This window comes from Asterias amurensis, chromosome 7, assembly GCF_032118995.1.
Source record: "Asterias amurensis chromosome 7, ASM3211899v1".
NCBI classification, from domain to species: domain Eukaryota; kingdom Metazoa; phylum Echinodermata; class Asteroidea; order Forcipulatida; family Asteriidae; genus Asterias; species Asterias amurensis.
The window spans coordinates 8,231,967-8,250,522 of record NC_092654.1 but is presented as its reverse complement, the minus strand read 5'-3'; the positions used below and the strand labels follow the sequence as shown (position 1 = coordinate 8,250,522).

Sequence of the window (18,556 nt, the reverse complement as noted above, 5' to 3'; positions counted from 1 at the left end):
TTTTTATTCCTTCATAAAAAATAAGGGAATGTTAATGAGATGGTAACCACATTCCATAAAGCGGGTCAAAGAAACGGCCATTTATGGCTGGGTACCAGTAATATATTTTACGTTGTTAACTCGATAGTAGTCGCGACATCCGCTGTTCCGTCGCAGACGATGGATACAACCATTTTTAAAACAGGGGGGATCTTTTATTACCCAGTCAAGACGAACTTAATATGGACCGAATAATAAATTTTAAAGGAGATTTTAAATGTACGAGTTGATAATGGGCTACCCTGGTAAATCTAGAAGCAGTGTTTCAAGAGTGTATGGCACTATTTATGGCGAGTAACATGATTTGACTATAAGAGTGTCACCCCCTATAAATGACGAGTGCATAATTTAATTGTTTTCCCACAGTTCTGCATGTGTGCTGTATACACATCCGATCCATATACGACAGCCCAAGTTCATAGAAATTATAATTAATATGAATGACAGTTACACTCTGTGTGCAGAGGCTTACTACTGCTGGCTACCCGAAGGTAAGACCTTGGGCCCAGACAACGCACGTGCTTTTGTTTACATTCCAGGCATATTTTGTGTTATTGTTGAAATGCCGCCCCGTTGTTGTTCGATGGATGTAGCGACGTCTGTGATGTCATAAAAACGTTATCTCCACAACACTGGGGTAGTCCCCCTTGTGCGCGCGTGGTGAAATTCTATAAAAACGTACACAATGGATTGGCATTGTCTACTAAACAGCGGTGTGGTTTTTGCACACAGCATGCGGGATAGCCACAGTTTGTTTACAAACAGAAAAGACCACAGACCAACAATGCATGATGAATGAACCGGAAGGAATCTCTTCTCTCTGTTGCTGCTGAGTAGATAACCCAACTTGACGGACAGGCCGAAACAGCCAGTGGGCAGTGGTGGTAATTTCAAAGATACTTGTGTTGTGACTTTTTGTGTTTATAAGTTGTATTACTATTGTGTTTGTCAACTAAAACTATACTAAACTAACAAAAACTAACTACCTTTTTATAATGATAGGGTTGTAAGGATAGGGCCTACGTTTTGAAATTCATTAATTGAACACAATGGCACACCGTCTTTCCATCCCAATATGGAGAGGTACAAGTAGAAATAGCTCTGTCACAACGCTGCCTGTATTTTCCCTTGATTGAATGGCTTCCATATTTGTGCAAATGCAAAATTATTAAATGATAACGCTTAGGCAAAGTTCTATTGACAAATCCTTAGATTAATAACAATAAGTTTTATTGTTTTATATCCATAATTATAAGACCATCTAAAATTGAAGGCTACTGCAAAGGATGTCTATTGCCTTAAAACTTAAAAATCAATGCATGGCCATAAGGTTTATCGCGATTCAGAACCGCAATGCATTGCGGGAAGGAATATGGGCGGTTTCTATGCAGTTTCTTTGACTCATGCACACAACGCCTATATACCTTTGTGTGGGTTCAACAGCGCCCTCTCTTGATATTTTGCTGTTCGCGATAAACGTTATGATGAAGTGACGTTTTATAATTTGTTCACACATGCACTAACTTAGCCCTTGCATGCAACGGATGAGTCCAACCCTGGCTAGCACAAACTCAACTTTTACTTGAACTTCTGTGTATAAATATTTCAATTTTAAACATTTGACTTAAATAAAAAAGATAAGAGATGTTTAGTACTCATAGGAGTAAACCACTCTTATATACCGCCCTCTAGTGACAACTTATAATGTATAATGCCACTCATGTACTAATTAAAGCATTACTTGGACTGAACATGATGACCCAAAGAGTTCATAACAAGTCAAGTAGTCATTGTCACATTCACACATGCATACATACAGGACTAGCGCCCTCTAGAGTCTAACCCCTACTCATGTACCTTTTCATCAAGATGGCAGCCAAGTGTTAACGTGATTAAAACTACCAAAGTTCATGATACAAACTGAGTCCCTCTCTCTCTCTAAATGCCAGCAGGAGGCATTACAGTCATTGCCTCTTTCCTTTGAGTCTCATTCTATAAAAACCCATAACACTTTAACAGATGACACGGTAATCAAGTGGTAGCCATGGCTTTTCAACATGGAAGTCTACTCTAGGGGCGAAGGATCATCCTTGTTGTGATTCCCTTCCTTAAAGGCACTGTGAACCTTTGGTATTTGCCAAAGACCAGTATTCTCAAGCATAAAATAACAAACCTGTGAAAATTTGGACTCAACATTGGTCGTCGAAGTTGTTGTGAGAGAATAATGGAAGAAAAAAACACTCTTGTCGCACAAGTTATGCGCTTTCAGATGCCTTGAATTTGAGGCCTCAGGTCTCTCATTAAATTCAAATATTTAAGCGAAAAATTTTAGTACTTCTTTCTCAAAAACTACTTTACTTTGGAGCCGTTTCTCACAATGTTTAATACTATCAATTGCTCTCCATAGTTTGTTACCAAGTAAGTTTTTATGCTAAAAATTGTTTTGAGTAAATACCGACAGTGTCTTATGCCTTTTTAAAACACCCTGCCTGTAAATAAATGAGCATAATAATTTTGTTTTGTAAATATAGACCAAGGAAACTTAAAAGATGCTTTCCCTACACGAAGAGATGGATATACAGGACTTGGAGGAAGTTATTCTGGAAGTGCCAGGTCAAGTCACCAGCATCTTTCAAGATCTGGTTCTCGCGCAACAAGTGAGATTGCAAGAGGGAACAATCAAGCAACTACGTACCATTCATGACAGGGTCAAAGCTGTAAGTATCACCTATCCTGCTGGGCCCAATTTCATGGCTCTGCCTTTAACCGTAAGCAAATAATCGGCGTTTTCAGAAGCAGTCAATTCTGTTCCTTATTTCATTGGTATGCAGGGAGTTTCTGCATTGCTAGTTCTTTGCTAACACAAGTGGCGTGTCATGGCCGAATGGTTAAGAGCGCCAGATTCAAGCTCTGGTGTTTAATCAGCAGAGTGTGGGTTTAAATCCCGGTCATGACACTTGCTACGTAAATTTGGTAAGGTAGTGCTTTGTGCTTTACCGGCCAGGCTGCGGACTCATGATACCCAAGCTATACATCCGTATTGACTGTAAAAGGGGTAACCCTGTTTCAGCCCTAGGAGTAGGTGGCAACGGCCTCTGGAATAAAATAATTGTAGCCCACACCTTGAAGTGGCCTTGTGTGTCTGGCGACTTCCTTTGGGCGAAGAATGGTGATCACGGGCCCCAAATTAAGGAGAAAGCAGAGCCATAAGCCTTTTTGAGGTATGGCTGACATGATGAGAAGTGTACTGTTTGGTTTGGGTGTACACACAAATTCACCCAAACCTTATAGTGTTATAGAATTGTGTCCGCCATATCTCAAAAAGAGGAAATTAGGCCCCGCACTGTTCGAATGAACGTCAAGTTTTTTTCCTCAGTCTATTCCTATAACAGTTTGCCATGACATTTATTATGACGAATCAATAATGGTTAAGTGATTTGCTCTAAAGTATACAAGTTTCAAGACCATGACTCAAACCTACACTCTTTGACAACACCAGGTTTTTTTTCTCAAACATCATTTGGGCTCAGGTTCAGGCTTGGGGATCCACCATCAAAATTTGGAGTAGTATACATTTTTGTAAGGTCTAACATCAAACAAAGCCCAGAGCCAAAACCGTAGCCTGGTAAAAAAAAGCCCCTGAGTTTGGTGCACGAGACCACTTGGCCTCAAAAGTGTTGCATAATAATTGATTCTTCTTCTTGTGTATAAAGCTGTTCATAATTTGGCTCCGGTATATCTCCAAGACCTCATAGCCCTTCGTTCTTCTTCACTTTCATCAGCTACCCGACGCCTTCACTCTTCTTCAATAGCTCATTTCCAGCTTTCCCCGGGACCCCGTACCATGACACGCTATGGCGATTGGGCCTTTTCAGTCATAGCTCCAACACTTTGGAACAAGCTACCCATCCACATTCAAGCAACTCCTTCATTGGACACTTTCAAATCTCAACTTAAAACCCATCTGTTCTGTCAATCTGGTTTATAGCGCTTAGAAACTTCCGTATTTAGCGCTCTATAAATGTTGTGATTATTTATTTATTATTATTCTTCCAATGTTTTTGTACAATTCCAGGCTCTTGCTCATTTTGGAGTGAACACAAATGTTCATGCATCCCAGTCAGAGGTAAGAAATTCAACATCTTGCGACGATAATGAAATTCTAATTTATGTAATCTCACCATCATCACGAAGTATTTAACTACTAGAAGTCCGTGCAATTTTGGGCCCTTTCCAAAACCTTGGGCTTCGCATTAGGTTTTGTCAGTTATTTTGAAGATGTGTGTCAAAAAGGACCATATATTATAATTTGTAGGCTATGTCAGACAAAACTACTCTACACAAGTATTAAAAAGACAGCAAATGTGGCAATCTACAAAGGATAAAAAGGCTTCGGCTTATTAAAAAAAAAAACTAAAACTAAATGATTATTTTTTAGATTGTACTTTTAAACATGATCATGGCTGGCTGTACAATGAAATGAAACTTAAACAAGAAACGCATGCACAGACACGCCGGCTGTCACATCAAAAGTCTGTGATGGCCAGTGCACGCACATGCAGTGATTTAGGCTTAGATTGGGCTTTTAGCTGTCCTGATAGTTGCTACAAACAGCGCCCTGTTGCTGCGAGTTAAGGGGCATGATAGCTAATAATGTGGGGGCGTTTTTCGTGGCTGAGATGTAGAAGAAGCGATCTAAGACTTTAAATCAAGTATAGCAGTGATTGGGTTAGAGTACATTTATAATTCCATGTACACATGTACAACCACATGTGTATGCCTGCTATGATCATAACATTAGTCTACCCCTTCAAATATCAACCACAATTTAAAGGGAAAATAACATTATGTAATACAGACAAGTCTAAATCTGTTACCACTCCTCAGATTAATGAAGAAGAAATGAGACGGCGTCGGCCTCCAGGATTCCAAACAAAAGCCAGGAGAGAAGAGGTAGGTACGGTTTGGACATGCTTTAAAGGAACATGTTGCCTTGGATTGGACGAGTTGGTCTTTCAAAAGCATTTGTAACCATTGTTATAAAATGCATATGGGTAGAAAGATGCTGTAAAGTAGAATACAATGATCCACACAAATTTGCCTCGAAATTGCATGGTTTTCCTTTTATCTCCACGACTAACACCATTGGATGTTTATGGGAGTCAAATTTTTGACTCCCATAAATGGCCGACCGTGTTAGTTTGCCACAGTAAATGAAAAACCACGCAATTTCGAGGCAAATTTGTGTGGATCATTGTATTCTACTTTTACAGAATCTTTCCAACCATATATGCATTTTATAAAAAATGGTTACAAACGCTTTTTAAAGACCAACTCGTCAAATCCAAGGCAACGTGTTGCTTTAAATATAATGTATAAAAAAATCTGGTACATCCAGTCAATCAATCAATCAATTTGTAAACTAAAGACAGTGGACACTATTGGTAATTGTCAAAGACTAGTCTTTAAAATACCAAACCTGTGAAAATTTGAGCTCAATCGGCCGTCGAAGTTGCGAGATAATAATGAAAGGATAAACACCATTGTCACACGAAGTTGTGTGCTTTCTAATGCTTGATTTTGAGACCTCAAATTCTAAACTTGAGGTCACGAAATCAAATTCGTGGAAAATTACTTCTTTCTCGAAAACTATGGCACTTCAGAGGGAGCCGTTTCTCACAATGTTTTATACCATCAACCTTTCCCCATTAATCGTAATCAAGTAAGGTTTTATGATGATAATTATTTTGAGTAATTACCAATAGTGTCCACTGCCTTTAAGTGAAACCTTCATTCCTATTTTGCAAGTAATAAAAAGAGTATCATAAGTACAATGGGATTTGCATCCCACACTTGACCCCAAAATTTAGATTTACTTTTGGCTGTTTTTATATTTTCAAGAAATTTCAAAGCTCTCAGCATTGAATGAAGAATCCACAAATGAAAAAGGGTGGTTAACTAAAAGCACATTTTATTTTGTTGTTGTCAGGATATTAACATTATCTCACATCCATCAGTCATATACAAATAACTTGGCATGTATCTGGATTTTGTGCATTTTGTGGCATATGTGCAAAATTTGTTGTTTGTTTTTCATGTTTTGAAACAGAATCATCTGTCAACCAACTTGTTGAATATCTTTTAGTGTTAAAATAATGTCCTTTCAATTGTTCCACTCCTAGATGCTACACAAGCAGAACATCATAGACACTGTTCATGAATTTGTCCAAATCTCCATCAGACGTGAAACTGTAAGTTGGAGTGTCGGATGGGAGTGTCGTGGCCGAGCGGTTAAGAGCACCGAATTCAAACTCTCGTGTTTCTGATCAGCAGAGTGTGGGTTCGAATCCCCAGCCGTGACACTTGTGTCCTTAAGCAAGACACATAACCATTGCTTCGTCCTTCGGATGGGACGTAAAGCCGTTGGTCCCATGTGTTGTGTAAAAGAACCCAGTGCACTTATCGAAAAGAGAAGGGGTTTGCCCCGGTGTTCCTGGCTGGATTGGCAGCATATTGCGCCACAGCACCTTGTAAACCATTATTTGGTGCTTAATGATTAGGTCTTATATCTCAAAATTCGCCCCACTCCTTGCAGTAATAATACCTGGCGCTTTGTATCCTTTGGCAAAAGGCGCGTTATAAATACGGTTATTACATGTATTATTATTAAGTTCAAACCGCAGTTGTTTTGTAATTAAAGGAATCAATGTGTGGTGAAGAGGTTTTCAACTGGTGGTTTAAACCCAACAAGGCCTGGTTCTTGATAATTTTACCGAGACTCACTTTTTTAAAACTAGGCCTAGCGTTTCAGGTAAAAATCTTTTGAGGGTAGTTTTCTACCATGACCAATCTCAATCCCATGAAGTTATGTTCAAATCTGTTAGCATAATTAAGTTTATTTTTTTTCGACCTCACCAGTGTTGTCCACATCCTTAAAGACTGTAAATCTATGTTTTGTTGACAATAAAACTATTTTTCTGATTTCCTTCATTCATTCATTTATCAAGTCATTTTGATTTTTCTTAAAACAGCTCATTGATGAAGTAGGTGACTGGATATTTGATGTTCAACAAACTTTGGTGAGTTCTGTGTTTTATTTGGGAATGTCTGTATATATTTCACAAGCTGCTTATGTGTTGATATTTTGCTTACTGTGCGATATCTGCTAACCAGAAGCACCTGTTAAGGTGTGCTTACCTTCCGACGCTTACTGTATTAAGCAAATAAGTGGTGTATGTTGCAAATCCACACTGAGGGTGCGACCTGGTCAAATTTAGCTAGCACAAAAAATAACCAACCAGCTCTCTAAAATTGGGCCCAGGATTTTTTCTTGATTTGGAATTCCACTTGGGTTTAGATTGAAAGTTAAAGGAATTTACCAGAAAGGTTGCAATAGACTTTGTGGGCAAATGATGAGCTTGCCGGCACATCAAGTGATGATTAACGCATTTTTCACTAACCAATGATTGTACAATGAGGTTTTGTGAGATGTGCACATGACTTTGTGTGCCAAACTACTTGTAAAGATGGCCGATTTACATGTACGTCACATTGCAACCTATCTTTCGCCATTTTCACATTGTATTTCTTTTCCCAGAGGAATACAGCCATGGGGAGGCCTTAGGAATTTGTTACGTAGCGCACTTTCCCAATGTTCCGCCTAGATCCCTGTTCCACAGGGTCTGGCTGTATGTTTCAATAATACCCCAGGGTTTTACCGCTTACCCTCACTCCAGAGCAGGGGGTGGTTATGTTCCTGGGGTATGCCCGTTTGCAGGGGTAGATCAGGGGTAAAGTGATCTAAGAGAGAAAAGGCTTGCTAGTATTCTCAGTGTGAAGAGGGCTTATAAAACTATTCGTAACTATTATTGAGGTTCTGACTTTTATTATTATGCCTTCGTAATTTGTAAAAAACAGGAGCAGAATTTACTGAGCGATGAGGTCATCAAAGAACGCGAAAAGGAGGAGATTGAGATGGAGCGATCCATGAAGTCAGTCAAGTTTTGTCCTCATTGTTTCTTTTAATTTGGGGTTGAATAAAGACAAATTGACTAGATCGGGATTTGAACCATCAACCAAAGGATTAACATGCTGGTGCTCTTCCAACTGAGCTGTCTAGTCCTATGTTGGCGGTCTCTATGTTTTGTTAGTATCTTTGTTCGGGGGTTTCTTTTGAAAAATTTTCAAAACTCAATCCTGATCTTGTTTCATCATTGTGTTTTTGGTTGACTTTACAAGCTTGAAAACATCAAATGACTTGTCAGTCTGTTTAGTTTTATTTGTTTGATGAGATGATTTTCCCTGCAAGGAAACTCAGCAAACTCTCAAGATATAAACAACAAGCTGGCAACAGCCAATCTCTCTCATACAAACATTGGTTTATTGTAAATGATTATGAACTGCACAAATCAAGAAGCTGTAATTCAGTATATAGATTACAATACCCATCTAGCCATTGTGAGATCAGCAGTTTACCTACAACCTTTGCGATTGCAAGTTCTGCGATCTTACCACTTTAATCTCAATGTCATTTTACAAGGTGATCAAGGTAACTTGACGATTAATTGCTAAACTGAACATTGAGGTATCCTTTTCTTTCTATTATTCCAGTGTGGTAATAAACGACAGCAGGAAATTTGTGCGGAAGAATGTCGACAAACTACGTAATACTGGTCAGGAAATATTCCAGATCATGAATGAACTAGCAATGCAAGAAAACCGGGGGTAAGACACAAGTGTATTATATATATATTATTTTGGAAGTTGCCAATTACAGGGGCTCTAAATTGGGGCCCAATTTCATGGCTCTGCTTACTGCTGAATTCTGCGCTTACGATCACCACTCTCAGTTTGTGTGCAAGCGTCACATTTCTGTGCTAGCTGTGTAAGCACAGAATGTCTAGTAAGCACAGAATGCCTAGTTAAAATTCCCTGCTAACCTGTGAAATACTTTTGACGTAAGCGCTTCCGTAAGCGCCGATTCTTTGCTTACGGTAAGCAGAGCCATGAAATTGGGCCCAGTCAGCATCGTGCATTTCTGCACCGGCTGCCTGACTGGTGAGAAGCTTCCAAATTGAGCAGTTTTGAGCTGCCACTTCTGCCTCCTCCACAGACCACCCAGTGCCCAGTCTGGAGAGGTCCCTCGGATTACATTTGTCCATGTTATCCTCTAGGGCGGCCTCATCTGCATTTCCCATGGGTTGGGTTCTGTGCTTATGATCACCATTCTTTGCTGATGAGCCCAATCAGTGGGTTCTCAAATTGGCTTTTATAACTTAACAATGTAGGTAATTGATTCCAACTGTTTTAGATGTCATTTGATTGGAGGATTGTTGGTCATGCAGCACTTATTATTTAAACCAATCTATTAACTCATGAATATATTCTCCCGGTTGCACCTGTAGAGTGGTGTTTTTTTTACTTTGAAAGTTTTGCTTCAGAGCCATTACATGTATAACTTGATTAATTCCACCTGTTGATAAGAGAACATTCCCAGAATAACTTCCTTGCCCTCAAGCTACTTTTTGGTAGAGATTGCACCAGACTATATTATTTACCTTTGTGCCCTGACTTAATTGTGGCTGAAGCATTGTCTTGGCGGTGTAGACTAAAGCCATGAGGTCAGTGAGCATTTAGGCAGCTAAGACAAAGCATGTACTTTTTCTGGACACTCCTGCCCATCCGTGTAATCTGCTCAATAATCGGGTCCATGTTAATTCTGTATTTTTAGAGTAATTCACTGGTTAGTGCTGTGTGGGTTTTCGGTTTTTCTCATTTTCGGTTTTTCTCATTGTTTTTTTTATCGTTGTTTTGGGGTTGTTTTTTACTCCAATTCTAATCAGTCTCTTTGAAGGTTTTTGTGTTTCCTTTTTTTGATCTTAAAGCATTTTTTTAAGAACCAGTTAATCTTGTTTGAGAAAGTCACAGTCACATGTTATTTTTAATTCTTGGCAATTAATTTTGAGTTGTTGGCTTTTATTGGAGTTTAACAAATAAATCACTGTTTAAGAGCAAGATTTTGTTTCCGTCCTAGTTTTTAAGTAGATTTGCGACTTTTCGTTAGAACCAGGGAATTTTCTATTAGTGGGCCTTTTTACACCGCTACACACCCATAGATATTATTTATTTATATATATATATAGGATTTGAGGCATTGCATGGTGAGGTATCAATGTATATTTGGTTTGTGGTAACACCATGTGTGTATCTACTTGCCAGGTAGAGTTTGTTCTTAGAGAACTGTCCTGCTTTTTAACTATTACCTGGGCGGATGGTATAGAAAATAGGCTGGGACTACTACTTTAGCTTAATATAGGATCGCGATTAACTGTACTACCGCGGAGTCAGTTCTTAAATTGGTCTCAACATTTCGACTTATATATATTGTTTTGATTTCAGATCCAATGCGGGAGGTTCTGATTTGAAACAAGCCTTTAGTAGTCTCGCTACACAACGACAAGCGGCAGTCAAAGCTAAGACCAAGGAAGCTCAAGAAGTCCTTAACGGTAATTTCAAATCCCTTTTAAATCCTTTTTGAAAAACAGTTATAAATAAAAAAGCAATAATATCGTCTGACCACACAGTTTTCAGAATGAGAAAGACAGGCCTGCAGCCGATTTCACGAAACGCTAGGATTAATCCGATCTTGAGTTAGGACAAGTTCAATGTGTCCTATGCTTTTGGATATGGAACTTAACTCATATTAAGTTAAGAAGAGTTTGGTGAAATCGAAGGCTGGAATTTCACCTTTTAAAGGGCAAGGCCTTTTTCATTTTGCAAAGGAAACTTCTATTTTAAAGGTTTGTAAACATTGTTACCATTCTCAATGATATATTTTATATAACCCTGTGCTTCCCATGTGTTTATGCACCCTGAACAGAAAGAGCTTTGCTTGCCGATTCAGCCAACTGGCAAGCAGCTGCTCAAGAAGTCAAGAAAGCACTCGATGACACTTTGAGAATGGCGAGAACAAACAACGACAGAAACAGTATGTTAAATCTAAATCGTATTCAAAAATTTCTTATGCTGAGCTCCATTCCCGGCTGAAATGATTGGGTCATGTGAAACTAAACATATGCTCCCCGTTTCCCTGCTTCCATGTTTCTCTTCTTCTTCTTCCTTATTAGTTCTGCAGACGCTTTCACGAAGCGCAAAACTCGAGTTAGGAAGAGTAACCCGTCCTAACTTAGGATGGGTTCGATGCATCCTAACGTCTTCGGATACGGAACTGAAGTCGTCCTAAGCCCTAAGATTAATCCTAAGTTAGGAAGAGTTTGGTGAAATGGATGGCTGCTTTAGGGAAGATTTTTTTAAGCAGCCCATTGAAATTGGTCCATGATGTGTTGATCTAACCCTAGCAAAAAAAAAAGGCAAATTTAATCCTTTTTAGGAACCTATCTCCCATCTTTGCGTTCTTGTGTTGTAAATGATGATTCAGCGATTACTCTGTTCTTGTGCTACAGTGATCAAGAACGCACTGAAACAATTTAACTTCATGTCTGTTGCCGTGGAGAGAAGGAATCATGAAAATATGGAACTCTGCGAGCAGATTTTGGAACTGGGGGTAACAAGAAACAAATTCAGAAAAACTTTAAACTTTGAATGAGTAAATCAATTTGTTGGGGAACTTCAACGAAAGTTGTGTCAGTAACTCATTAACCCTAACCATTGGGTCTTTTGTAAGGCACTCTGCAACTGCAGCACAGTTGAAATAAAAACCTTGCCTAATGCAGTAAAATGCGTCACAGGCTGTGAAATGAACTAAATGAAGCTTAAAGGCAGTGGACACTATTGGTAATTACTCAAAATAATTATTAGCATAAAACCTTTCTTGGTGACGAGTAATGGGGAGAGGTTGTTGGTATAAAACATTGTGAGAAACAGCTCCCTCTGAAGTGCCATAGTTTTCGAGAAAGAAGTAATTTTTAACGAATTTGTTTTCGAGACCTCAAGTTTAGAATTTGAGGTCTCGAAATCAACCATCTAAACCCACCCAACTTCGTGTGACAAGGGTTATTTTTCGTTCATTATTATCTCGCAACTTCGATGACCGATTGAGCTGAAATTTTGACAGGTTTGTTATTTTACATTATGCATACTGTATGTTGAGATACACCAACTCTGAAGGCTAGTCTTTGACAACTACCAATAGTGTCCACTGCCTTTAAGTGTGATGATCGCAAGCGCAGATTTCGGCATTTTGCAGAGCCACGAAATTCCGCTAAGCAAAACTAAGCAGAATATCAGTTACATTTTGTACTTGTAAAATGGTTATTTAAGTGGTAACCTTATTCCTGTAAGTATCATTTTGTTGTGCTGAGCAATTTTTTTTATGCTTAAGCAGCTGGGTGAAGTTGTGCCAGGATTATTGTTATTCTTTCTCAGTTAAACTTAATTTGTGAAGTACTTATTTCAACATCCGAGAAAAATTCTGTCTGGAAACTCGCAACTTAAACTGATAATTATATGATTTATGTTTGATTTAAATGACAGCTCAGCACTAACCATCTGACAAAACTGAATGAGAAATTAGACGTAGAACTAGTTAAGAAGACGACACGGCTTGAGGCACTCGAGAACTTCACTGAAAAGAAAAATGTCAAAATTGTAAGTCTCTTTGTTTATCATCATTGAAATATTATTTCTTGTGTTTGTTTTTTAGACCAACTGACTTTAAAGAGGGACTGCTGAGTTTTGTGATGCACTAACTTTCCAAAAGATAAAGTCCCCATGAAAGTGGAGAAAAAATATATAAGTCTCTTAGCTCAAGTTAGTCATAGATTTAATCTTAAAGAGGGCAAAGCCATTTTTATTTTGCAAAGAGCACTTACATTGGAAAATTCAATGTCAAAGTCAATGGTAAACTTTTGCAAGGGTATCATCAAGGCTAAGATTTAGGGTTAAAAGTTTGATTGCTTTAGGTATATAGTTCATTTGTTGCTTTGGGTGTATACAAAGAACCAATTTTATTGTGTCTGTGTTCTTTCGTTTTGTTTTTGTTTTTTACTGCGCCTTGGAACACAGCAGGGTGGATATTTATGCATTACAAGTCTTTATTGTTGTTATAATTGGTTGCTACGGTAAAGTACATTGGTTGCCACGGGTATAGTACATTGGTTGGCACGGTTATAGTACATTTGTTGCTATGGGTATAGTACACTGATTGTTTCAGGTCTTAGTTGCCATGGGTATAGTTAAGTGGTTATAAAAACACTATGGTTTTTTTCAGAAAGAATTGCAAGAGCAACTAAAGGCCATGAAAAGCACAGTGGACAAAGCCAAAGAAGTCAAGAAACCAAACCCTAAGGAAGAGGCAAAGCGAGAGGCTGCAATCAAAGCTGCTGAGAAAGAAAATGGTAAGTAAGGCCGCGTCCGAATTGGTGGCTGCGGCTGCGGCTATGACCGTTGCCAGGGGTGTTGCTAAGGGCGTCCTATACCCAGAGCTGCCAACTCTTCCGGATTTTGCGGAAGACTCCCGTATTTGACGGCAATCTTCCGTCATCCCGCAAGCAGTCAAAATCTCCCGGATCCCCAACCTGTTAATGAAAAAATAATAAAATTGACGAATTTCCTAGCCCTCCGCTGTGGCCCGTGTGTGTATAACGTTTGCGCGCGCGCATATTTAATTGCATAGATGCGCAGAAAAAGTTGTTCTAACCGTAGTTTCGTCTTCTGCGCATCCATACATGTGCATGCTATGTTTGGCACTGATCAACCTCGCCACCATGGGTAGCGCGCTATATCGATACCTCTCGTCACTAACCCCTGGAATAGATGATTGCACTTACAGTGGCGTAATACTCGTGTGGGATCGTTACGACGCACTGCCCACGATCGAGCAAATGACGCTGCTACATCGTACACCACTGGGAACGTGGTTGGGAATGTAAAGCAAAATGGCGCCGCCCAGCAGAGCAACTGGTAAGTCGCTGAAGAAAATTAAATACGCTCAAAAATACAAAGAAGACTACCACAAAGAATGGCCTTGTATAAAGAAACCATCAAAGGATGAAAACCATGCCTTTTGCACTACGTGCAATTCAGAGGTATCTTTGAAATTCGGCGGACGAAACGACATATTGAGACACATAGATTCCGACAAACATTGCAGTAGTGCAACAGCACGATCCAACACGCTAGGCATTGCAGATTTTTTTAGAAAATCGGGCTCTGATGACAGCAGTATAATAAAGGCGGAAACTTTATTCACAGGGTTTATAATTGAACATAACTTAAACGTTGCATCTTCTGACCATGCTGGTCCTCTTTTTAGACGAATGTTTCCCGACTCTAAAATTGCTGCTAAATATGGATGGGCTTGTACCAAAACAGCTGCAATTATCGACGTTATGAGCAAAAGCACTGCTGCAAAGTAGTAATATTTCAAATGTATATGTCTGTACATGAGTATTGGTTTTTATGTCCGCAAAAATCGTCTAGACGCGTGCTGAGATTGAGTCTTTCTGACTTAAAAATAAAATCTTCCTGATTTTCAAAAACCAATGTTGGCAGCTCTGTATACCTCGATGCATAATGATGCGGCTTAGCCGTAGCCGCCAATTCGGATCGATCTGGGGGCCTAAGGGTGAGGTCTGTGACAATATAACTATTGTCCCCTAAGCTGTGTTCCCATTACTTTTTGGGGTTAAAGTAATGTGACTTTTCTGGAGAAAGACAAAATTAAATCCAATGGGGATGATTGGTAAACAACTGTGATGTAAAACTAACAGATGTCGCGGAAGACTTCCGTGCAGCCAAGGTAACATAACAGGTCCGCTAAAAAGTCCAGAAAAGGGAGCTCTCTGCTGTAAACCCTACCGTGACCACGCTGTCAACATCGCGGAATATCCAGTGTGAGAAACGCCAGGGCCCAATTTCATAGAGCTGCTAAGCACAAAAATTTGCTCTGCACGAAATTTCTTCATTGATAAAAACAGGATTACCAACAAAATTTTCACATGATTTTCAGCATAAGCAAACAACAGCTAACTACCAGTAACGAGCAATATGCAACAAATGGAAATTTTGGTTGGTAATCCTGTTTTTATTCAGGAAGAAATTTCATGCTAAGCAAATTTTTGTGCTTAACGGCTCTATGAAATTGGGGCCTGATGGGAACAATTTACACCAAAGCCAGTCACAGTAACTTTCTGCATGGTACACATGTAGCAGAAGAAATAGTCCAATGGGAACACAGCCTTTTTATTTATTTATTTGAAAGCAGCCATGTGGTTTGCCACTCCAGGTATATTCAATGCTGTCCTGTGTTGCTTTTGTGTGGTTACATTGATTCAATGTCAATTTATACCTGAAAGTTTCTTGCTCAAGATCTGAACCCACTCTTTGATGACTGGGCCATCAGAACTTGAGTTTCTCATCTGTTGCGCCTCACCGAGGTTTGTAAAAGCGTCACTTCACACAAGAGATCCAGACAAATAGCCATAAGATTTCCGTCATGCTGTTAAACTCAACCCAATTTCATAGATAGAGCTACTTAAGCACAAAAAGTAGCTAAGCACAACAAAGTTATTCTTACCAGAATAGGGTTACCAGCAAACATACAATCTCACCACACATTACTGTATCCTGCTCATTTCTGCTAAGACTGTTTAACAATATTTTCTGCTAAAGCAGCTCTATGAAATTGCCCTCTGATGTTATTGTTTTTGATTTACAGCCCGTTTGCTGCAGGAGTTTAAGAAATTTCAGACAGAGGCTGAAGGGAGAGAAGAGGAATTGCACAAAGAAATTGAACTTTCTCAGGAAAGGCTAATTGATGCAGAGGTAAAAAAAAAAACATTGTTACATTTTATTTTATTTGTACTTAGTGTTTTTGTTTATAAAAAGAATTAACCTCACAGGAACTGATTAGGTCAATTTTAATTAAAAACTTACTAGAGCACTGTTTGAATTGCTACCCCCGAATTAACCTGCCAGTGCTCCACCAACTGAGCTTTCTAGCCCTCTTTTGGTGTTCTCCGTATTTTGTCACTATCTTTGTTTGGGAGTGTAAAGAAATCACAGGCATATTACTCAGGTGGGATTCAAACCCACGAACTATGCAGTTCTGGAGCAGTGTCATTTGCAGAACTGCAAAGGTCGAGGGTTCAAATCCCACACGAGTAAAATGCATTTGTTTTCACACAACTCGGGAAAGTACTGAGTATACAGTGCTAGCACGCATCAGTCTGTATGGGTAAAAACTAAAATGAATATTCTTTATCCCCTATGCAAATTTAACATCTATTTAAGGATTGTCAAACTTTTTTGTTTTGAAGGATACTGCAGTTAAACTGAACAAAGTGATTGACAACCTCGAAGGGCAACTTGGAGACACATTAGGTAATCTTACAGATTGGTGTAGAGACATGAATGCTACAGTGTTTTGAACGAATATAATGAGGTTGGAACAAAATACAAAGGATTATTTACACTGGGTTGTTTTGGGTTAAACAACCTAATTTTCATGCTGATTCGCAATTCAAGCATAGAACATCAGATTTTCAAATTTAGCTATGTGAGGATTCCTGAGTATCCTGAGTAATTTCAGATAAAAGAAAGGATTCTCCCCCCCCAAAAAAAAAATTTGCATAGTTCTTAAAGGCAGTGGACACCATTGGTGATTACTCAAAATAGTTATCAGCATAAAACCTCACTTTGTAACAAGTAATGGGGAGAGGTTCGTACATGTAGTATAAAACATTGTGAGAAACGGCTTCCTCTGATGTAACATAGTTTTTTGAGAAAGAAGTAATTTTCCACGAATTTGATTTCGAGACCTCAAGTTTCGAAATCAAGCATCTGAAAGCACACAAGTTTGTGTGACAAGGGTGTTTTCTTCTTTCATTATTAACAAGCTAACTTGTTTTGTCTTGGCTTTAGTATCGCCATTAGCAGAGTTCTTTTCTATGCGCCAGGAGTGGCTTTCTGATAGACCTTGCACACTACAAATGTCCATTATTGTTACTAACATTGTAAAATATCCCTATTGGTGAAATGCATTTTAAAATGATCCAGCCTTATCAATTGTTGCCGTTTTAATTTGAGCTGGTCCTTGAGTGTTTGGCTAATTTTAATGTGACTCAAAACACAAAGTCTACAGATTTACATTAAACATACACGCGGTTTGAAGATAATGATTCTAGAAAGCTTCCCTTAAAATATCACTTGCTGAGGTGCTGTAGTTTTTGAGAGATGAGTAAAACAATGGCACAAAAAATAAAAAATAAATTCTCAGGAGATGAAATTACTTTAAGATTTGCAACGTTATTACATTGCTCTGTGATTTTCACTTTTGTCTCAAACACTTATGAAGCTGAAACTTTTACAGGTAAGTTATAATAAATATCTTCATTCACAGTGAGTAGGGATTCATGTCATGGCCAAAAACGTGATCTACAAAAGGTATCAAAACCCTTTCACATTTGACTCTACCCTCCCCTTCCACAGAGCAACTGGAGGAGCACGCCCATCAGTTGGACATTACGCAATTTCAGAGCGAGGCAAAGCAGTCACAGCAGACTTCCATGAGGGATCAATACCAACAACGGATTAAAGAATACAAGCAAGAGGTTAGACTAATCACGATAATAATTACAGAGAACAAGAGAAAGTTCTTTGGTAGAACAAAGTTTCCTTGAAGGCACTGGACACTATTGGTAGTTACTTGTAATAATTGTTAGCATTAAACCTCACTTGGTAGCGAGCAATGGAGAGCTTTTGATATTGAGAGAAAAGGCTCCCTCTGAAGTTTGTAGTTTTTTTGAAAGAGGTAATTCTCACTTAAAGCCATATAACACTTTCGGTACAGAAAAAAAAATCAGTATTACATTGACAAAAACCACCCATGATCCGACCTGTAAAGTTGAGTCGCGTCATGAACCAGGAAATAAGATAATGAGATCGCTAAACAGTAATTTCTAACATTTGTGAAATAATGAAATTGTTATTTGTGTTCCTTTTCTACAGGTGGAGGGTATGGATAAAACCATCACTCGTCTGAAGGATCTTGTCAAAGTGAAAGAGGAGACAATTCTTCTTCAGGTTTGTTACCATTCAATATTAGTATTAAAGGAACACGTTGCCTTGACTCGGTCAAGTTGGTCTTTGAAAAGTGTTTGTAACCGTTTGTTACAAAATGCATATGGTTAGAAAGATGATTTAAAAGTAGAGTACAATGATCCACACAAATTTGCCTCAAAATTGCGTGGTTTTCCTTTTACGTCGCGAACTAACACTGTCGGCCATTTATGGTAGTAAAGAATTTGACCTCCATAAATGGTCGACTATGTTTGTCGGCGAGGTAAAAGGAAAACCACGCAATTTCAAGTGGTACTTGTGTGGATTATTATATTTTACTTTTAAGATATCTTTCTAATCATATGTATTTTTATAACAAATGGTTCCAAACGCTTTTCAAAAACCAACTTGACCGATCCAAGGCAGCGTGTTCCTTTAAGTCATTTGAAAATGAACACATTTTTACTCTTGATGAAAAAGTACATGTTACAAAAAATAT

The 18,556-nt window shown here is 38.7% G+C and overlaps 1 protein-coding gene across 1 annotated transcript in view; it reads left to right on the top strand.

Annotated features, from left to right (window-relative positions):
- Positions 1 to 636: 636 nt before the first annotated feature.
- Positions 637 to 18,556, top strand: part of LOC139939789 (uncharacterized) — a 40,507-nt gene continuing 22,587 nt past the window's right edge. The window contains exons 1-17 of the mRNA XM_071935903.1: positions 637 to 923; positions 2,571 to 2,756; positions 4,115 to 4,165; positions 4,927 to 4,992; positions 6,222 to 6,290; positions 7,071 to 7,118; positions 7,957 to 8,030; positions 8,650 to 8,763; positions 10,438 to 10,544; positions 10,919 to 11,026; positions 11,502 to 11,602; positions 12,532 to 12,645; positions 13,268 to 13,394; positions 15,716 to 15,822; positions 16,317 to 16,380; positions 17,488 to 17,609; positions 18,007 to 18,081. Coding sequence (XP_071792004.1) covers positions 2,589 to 2,756; positions 4,115 to 4,165; positions 4,927 to 4,992; positions 6,222 to 6,290; positions 7,071 to 7,118; positions 7,957 to 8,030; positions 8,650 to 8,763; positions 10,438 to 10,544; positions 10,919 to 11,026; positions 11,502 to 11,602; positions 12,532 to 12,645; positions 13,268 to 13,394; positions 15,716 to 15,822; positions 16,317 to 16,380; positions 17,488 to 17,609; positions 18,007 to 18,081 — 1,515 coding nt within the window. The 5' untranslated portion in view covers positions 637 to 923; positions 2,571 to 2,588. The remainder of the gene's footprint in view (positions 924 to 2,570; positions 2,757 to 4,114; positions 4,166 to 4,926; positions 4,993 to 6,221; positions 6,291 to 7,070; positions 7,119 to 7,956; positions 8,031 to 8,649; positions 8,764 to 10,437; positions 10,545 to 10,918; positions 11,027 to 11,501; positions 11,603 to 12,531; positions 12,646 to 13,267; positions 13,395 to 15,715; positions 15,823 to 16,316; positions 16,381 to 17,487; positions 17,610 to 18,006; positions 18,082 to 18,556) is intronic.